Source organism: Egretta garzetta, unplaced genomic scaffold (genome assembly GCF_000687185.1).
Source record: "Egretta garzetta isolate BGI_Z169 unplaced genomic scaffold, ASM68718v1 scaffold60, whole genome shotgun sequence".
NCBI lineage: Eukaryota > Metazoa > Chordata > Aves > Pelecaniformes > Ardeidae > Egretta > Egretta garzetta.
This window is the reverse complement of record NW_009258269.1, coordinates 803,575-810,576: the sequence shown is the minus strand read 5'-3', so window position 1 is coordinate 810,576 and position 7,002 is coordinate 803,575. Positions and strand designations below refer to the sequence as shown.

Here is a 7,002-nt window from a genome sequence, read left to right as displayed (position 1 = left end):
TGAAAGGTGGTTTGAGCTAATACTTTTGCAAAGCAGTTTGTAAGTTTGAGTGCTCCACATGATGTTTAGACAGAGGCACTTTCTCAGTAGCAAAGCCTTCTCAGCTGGCTCCCTTGTCCAGATGCCCACGAATGTTAGAGTAAGAGCAAGAGGCCAGCCAGAGCCAAGAACTCAAACTCCAACGCTGGCATCCTCTTTTAGTGACAGTGACCTTCAGACGAGTGTATTCATTACCGTCTGGAAGGGTGCCGAGTTTCAAGAAGTTTAGCCTGTTTCTGCCCATGGTAATTCTTCTCTTCTTCCTTCATTTAAAAATGGATAGATTTTAGATTTCATATTTGTAAAAGTTACTTTGAAAGCCTCTATATAGGTAGTTACTGGTGAGTTTAAATAGTAATTACAGTGGTTTCAACACGCAAGCAGTGAGTTTGCAGTGCACTTTTGTAAGCTGCTCAGTACAAACAAGGTCCACGCCTGTGTCAGGAAGTTGGAACTGCAGCCATGAGGTATCTGGGCCAAAGGCACCTTCCAGCTATTTCAGCTGTTGTTTGCTAGCACTCCATATGCTGTGCTTCAGATTTAGTACACACCTTTCTATGGCTGTATGCATACGATACCTATTTTCTCTTTGCATAATGAAGTGTGGCCACAGAAATTCATTTTCTTGCAAGGATAACCCACACTTGAGGAAGTTACACCATACTGACAGCACAGACCCCTATGTATCATCATACTCTGTAAGTCCTACAGGGTCAAGCAGGGCTATTAGCATTAGCAGAAGTTAATAGCAGCTAAAACTTTTTCTCTAGAATATTAAGAATAATTTCTTTGTATAACAACCAGCACACAAGCATTAAGAACTAACCTATTGTAACAAACAGGCAATAGACTCTGCTGGAAAATAATGAGCGGCAACCTCATTCAAGCCATCTTACCATTAAAACAAAGGAAGCAGCAGATTTCACAAGGACAAGAGCTTCATTAAAGCGTGTGTATGCTGCAAGTTCTTACACAAGGGTGGACACTGCAGAAGCAACTGCAATGAAGCCGTAATTGTGTACGTGTTCAAACCACAGAGTCCGAATAGGTCAACTTCACCTGAAGTTCTAACATCTTAATGTAAAATTTACTTTATGCCTTCTTCAGTATAATTCACAAAGTAACCCCAATCTCCTGCTCAGTATTTTTAGACTTCATCAGAAAACAATTAGACATCATTATGATTCACTCTGAATTATTCAAGTATCACAAACTTTCTCTCTCCTTAGGGGTTAGCGGTACCAAATGTGCAATTCCCCCCTCATGACATGATTATAGCTCGCAGGTATGTGAGGAGACTGGGCACTGGGAAGTTGCAGCTACCCAAACCCAAGAAGCGCTCTCTCCTAAAGCATCCTTCTTCAATGCTCTTTTTTTTAATTTTTTTTTTTAACCAAGTTTCTAAATGGCATCTGCTCTTTGAATGCATTCAGACAGACAACAAAAGGAGTCCAAAAAAGCAGGTGCTCAGATGGACCAATTCATAACAGACTTTGCTAGAGCTGGAGACAGGACTGGAGACAGGAGATTAACTGTACATCGGGTACCATATAACACTTTGCTAAAATAGGAGTACAGACTTCTGGAGGCTCAGGAAAGCCAGAATAAATGCATTTTTCTGTTGGCACTCTGTCTTGTTTGCACAATTTGGTCATTTCTATAGACCTTGCAAAGCTAGAGCTGGTACGTAAAGCAATTGCTAAACAATCTGTATTACTGCCCTAGCTTCAAAATGCTGTGCAACAATTATCACCAGGCACCCCTTAATTAATCCAAATATATAACAGGTTAGGAAAAATACTCTAGGCAGCAGGAAGTAGGAGAAACAGGTACATGCATGAAAACTAAAATAAAGCAACCAATCAATGAACCAAAAGTTTTATAACTTTTTTCATCCAGTAAAGTACTTGCTGCGAGTCTCCAAGGTTCTCTGAACCTTGTACTAAATGTTGTCAAGTAATTAATATGAGGCCAGCAACCCTCCCTTTTCCAGGTTGTCATGAGCTCTGAAGCAGAAAGGAATAATTGTTCGATATCTGTGGGTAGCCGAAGGTTATTTTAATACCTGCGTACTTCTAGCTTACCATGAAAAACGACCCTCAAGTTTCTATAAAAAGCAGCTGTTCAATGTATATCATATTCAGGAACATTTAGGAACACCATAAATCTACTCTTCCTATTTAACAGTGAGGCTATCTGCACAGACATGTTTTGATTTATAGAGCTCACTGTCTAAAATTCATCCCTTCTGCCTCTATTTAATATTTCCATGTTCCTACATGAATTACATTGTTTATAAAAACAGACAGGTAACAAGAATTAAAGTATCTTTAGCAGTCAGCTCCCTCAAACTATCTTCAACAAAGCATATTTACATTTCAATCGGTAGTGTTTTCCTAAAACATACATGAGAGCAAGACTAGGCAGATTTGTTAAAGACAAATATTCTGAAAAAGGGCTAAACTGATTATGAGAGAAACATTCATCCAAATAAGCTCAGTAAGGTTTTTGGATTTTCTGTTAATAATACCCAATAGCTAAAAATAAGCCATGAAGTTTCCAGCAATTAGAAGAAATTGAGAAGTTACAATGATAAACTTAATAAAATGTAAACTCTTCTTTCATTCAGAGCTTCAGGATGCAAGCTGCAGTTTACTAAAACATACAAATCTGTATTGAAGTTCTTGAAACAATCTTAAACACAGACAAAAGAATGGTTTAAGATTATGTCACATTTATTTTCAGAGCTGCAGTGAGAGCTGCAATACTATATTGACATATAAAATACATTTCATTTGCCTAAAGAAAGCATTTAAAGTTATTTCAGCTACTATTCAGCTCCTCTGATACTCAAACACTGCACATGCACATACAGATTAAAGTATAATGCTCTGCAGCAAATGTCTTTCAGAATAAAATATTTTCTGTTTCTTAACGTCCTACCTTCATAATTGCCTTCTAGGAGACCCAGATGCTCAAGTGCCTTCACAAATCCAACAATTATCACCAGTACAACAATCATTTCAAGTCCCTCCAAGTTCATCTTGAAAAATTATTCATGTAAAAGCATCTTTTCTTAGGGAGCGTCCTGACTTCAGAGTTAGACTTTAATTAAAAAGCCCTCCTAGTCCAAGACATGCCACACAACCAGATAAATACAATGCTAAAGAAGCCCAGCATATTCCCACCATAAAACATTTCCATTGACAGCAAGATGAACACAGGAATGTAAGGAAGTCAAATCTTACCATGTCTGCATCACTTGCCTGCATGGATACAGATGTTTCAGTCTCTAAGGCAACAGAATATACAGTAACCACTTTGTTTAGCATTTCCTCTCTGTCACAGCCAAAATTCACCAAATCTGCCTGATATCTAGTAAAATCTGATGCTCCTTTTTCACAGTGAATTACAGTTTTAGAGACAACCCATATTTTAACAACACAGAGGAAAAAGTCCAAACATATTCTTTGCTTGATACTAAAGTGAACTTCAGAAAGCTCAAAGCAAAATCATTTCATTTAGAAAATGACCTATTGCTGTATTTCCCTGTCAAGCGAAATACAGTTACAGAAGGTTAGCAACACGTTTGAGTGTCTTGTTTTCCACACTGCACACACATTTTACATCAAATGCAGGAATCTATTAAAATATTAAATACGGTAAGAAGAGACTTGCTAGAGGGAAATAATTTTTAAAGTTTGAGGGACATGAGGAACAAAACCCCTTCCCTCTTGCTGCACAGCCTGGGGGCTCTGTGCAGATGGTGGAACAACTGCCCTTGGTGTAGGTCAGCTGCTGTTCCTGTGGCTGTTTCCAGGCGAGGAAATGCAAGAAATGGCATCAAGGACACCGTGGTATGCCATGGCCAGAACTGCATGCAACTTACTGTTCTGCCTCAGGAAGAACTTTTCCGAGCACTGAGAAAAACTGAAATGGTTTCCAAGTCCTCAGACCTGACAGTTGGGAACAGATTCTCTGAAGGACCTTATTCTCACCTGAGCACCTTCATAGCAGACATCAGCAAGCACTTGTCTTCCCTTCCTGCTTCCCTTCACTCAGCCTTCCACATTTGCAGCCAGTTTCAGACATGCACAGAATTGCAAAAAAAAAAAACAAAACCTCAACCAAACAACCCCACCAAACCAAAAACCCTTTCAAAAGTCTGGCTACTTGTTCTGGTAGCTTTTGATTATTCGGCCTGCAATGGCTGCCACTTCTGGGCACAAGGTCACCTCCTGCACTTGTTCTTTTAACTCATTTGGGGATAATATGACTTTGCAAGTAAGGTGTATATACAGGGGTATATAAAAGTCTAAACTCATGTTAATTATATATAATAATATTAAACTAATAATACTCACTCAAAAGACTGAAATCTGACTCATTGTTTTCAGTTACTGTTTTTTAACCATTTGTGTATGTCTATCTTTAACTGATGTTTTATGTTAATGCCTCCCAGGACATTCTTGTCAAGTTGTCTTAAGTACTTAAATGATGTTACGAGGACCTGAATACCAAGGCCTTCTGTGTGCATGCTAGCTTACCCTCCTGGAACTACACAATGGACCTCCTAGTGCTGTATATAGCAGAATCTGTCCCACAGACACTTTTGAAAGCTGGTAAATGGCTTTCTTATTGACTTCAACAATGCTTTGCTGTGTTGCAGGGTGTTGCTAAAGACCTGAACGAAGCCGTTTCCCATATCATTATTCCAATGTATTAATGTTAGAGGTATTCCTTAATTATCAATATAATGAACATCATCAGCACCTACAGTTTTTTTCTCAGGTATCTCCATTCAAAAATATATCTTACACTTTTCTCTTCACTATCAAATTTCATTTGAGGATCTTGCAACTCCTACCCAAATTTGTCACTGAGCCTGAACACTCCTGAGGGGAGGTTAAGAATTTACTGAAGTATCAAATCCAATTACTGTGGAAATAAAACCATCTTAGGGACAGTCCAGACATAAGGTGTTATAATTTATAACAATAAATAATGTTTTAGTACAGAAAGCAAAAGAAAAAAATGTTACCTGATGGAAATGGACTGGGATAGAGGGTAAAAAGAAGAATGTAACTTAAGCTTTATTTTGGTTAAGTTTAAAACCTCTGCTCCTACTAAAAGTGACGTGAGCTGGGTGATGCCAATAAGCATTCAAAATTCATTTTATTTCTGTTTGGAAAGCGGATTTCTCACAGTCCAGTGCACGTGTATCACTGTTCCGGTTTGCTGCTGCTCTCAGCTGAGCCACCAACACAACCAATTAACAAATACATGATTTCTTTTTCTTGTCAAAAACACCATTTTGTAGAAAATAAAAATGTTTGACAGAAATGGGTCTTTTTGATAACAGCTGCATTTCCAGAGCAGCTCAGCTCCTTGATACATTGAGGCATCCTCCCTCCCTGCTTGGATTCAAGAGGCAAAGTCCAAGTTCTGCTTTAACCCATGGAGATCAGAGAGCTGCCCTTGCTCGGTGACAGAGCTCCAACCAGGCAGGGCCTCTCCCACCCCAAAGAAGGGACTTCCACAGACCTTGTGTGATGCTTTTGTTATTGAATTATTGGTTGTTCTGCATGCTACTTCATGGAAGCTATTTGAAACGTTTCCTCTTTTTTTTTTTTTTTTTTTTTTCAGACAAAAAAGCAATTTATAAACCTCAGAGTGCTTCCCAGCTGTTTTCTGGCCAGCCCAAGCCACCAGTAATAGTGTCTCTGGAGAGACAGAGAAAAGGAACCTACTCAAATATACTCCACTCAAAACTTACTTAGCTTGGGCGAGCCGACAGAACAAAGCTGCAGGCTGTGCATTTCATACTAGTTACTTCCTCATAGCAATATATCGTATTTGTTACAAACTCTCAATACAATTTTCAATTGTTCTTTTTTGAGCCTCAGCAATTCACTGTGAAGGAAAACACTCCTGTCAACTGAGAAACACAGAAGAGTGTTCTGGGAGGAAAATATCCAGTTACCGCCGACTGCAGTATCTGATTGTCTATTCAGCTATCTACATGCAGTGAAACGGTGGGCATTGCTACCTTGATCCCTCCTCTCTGTTCAAGGCAGAAGGCTGAGTGCCTGGCCAGCAGTGTGCTGCAATGCCAGGGGGCAAGTTATCCAGCGGACCTCCAGGCCATCACAGCACACAGGAGGGACACAGCACAACAAGAAATCAAACTCTGCTTATCGCTACAATATGCATGCAGAATCCAGCATCCCTGGGAGTTCGTTATGTATGGACGCTAGCCCTAAGTAACTGCTTAATTAGCATCTGCTTTGCAGTTAGTTTTCACAGCAGGAGATAAAAATTAAGGTACATGAAGGACAGAACAAAAATGAGAGAAAGAAGATAAAGACATGGGTTAGAAAAAAAAAGCAGAACTACAGGCAGCTTTTCTCTAGGCAGACTCTCTGGGAGATGCTCACATACAGTGCTCTGATATCGGATAAAGTTTGAACTGGTGCAGAACTGGGCATCCAGATGGGTCTGGCAGGTAACATGTTGGGTGCAAGGCTGGAGACCACATGGGTAAACGGCTTGAGCCAGTGTCCTCACCATGCCTGTGAGAAACATCACCCTTCCATTCCCAGCAAACAAGGAGAGATCTCTAAACTAACTCAGGTGCACAGAATCACAGAAACTTTTAGACTGGAAAGGACCTTTAAGATCATCCAGTCCAACTGCTAACATAGCACTGCCATCCCACAACTAAACCTATGACCACATGGGTAAACGGCTTGAGCCAGTGTCCTCACCATGCCTGTGAGAAACATCACCCTTCCATTCCCAGCAAACAAGGAGAGATCTCTAAACTAACTCAGGTGCACAGAATCACAGAAACTTTTAGACTGGAAAGGACCTTTAAGATCATCCAGTCCAACTGCTAACATAGCACTGCCATCCCACAACTAAACCTATTGCTTGTTACTTGGGAGAAGAAACCACCCCCCC

The 7,002-nt window shown here is 40.0% G+C and overlaps 1 protein-coding gene across 1 annotated transcript in view; it reads right to left on the bottom strand.

Annotated features, from left to right (window-relative positions):
- Positions 1–3,082, bottom strand: part of KCNIP1 (potassium voltage-gated channel interacting protein 1) — a 131,230-nt gene extending 128,148 nt beyond the window's left edge. The window contains exon 1 of the mRNA XM_035888984.1: positions 2,983–3,082. Within this exon, the coding sequence (XP_035744877.1) occupies positions 2,983–3,082 (100 nt within the window). The remainder of the gene's footprint in view (positions 1–2,982) is intronic.
- Positions 3,083–7,002: the final 3,920 nt, after the last annotated feature.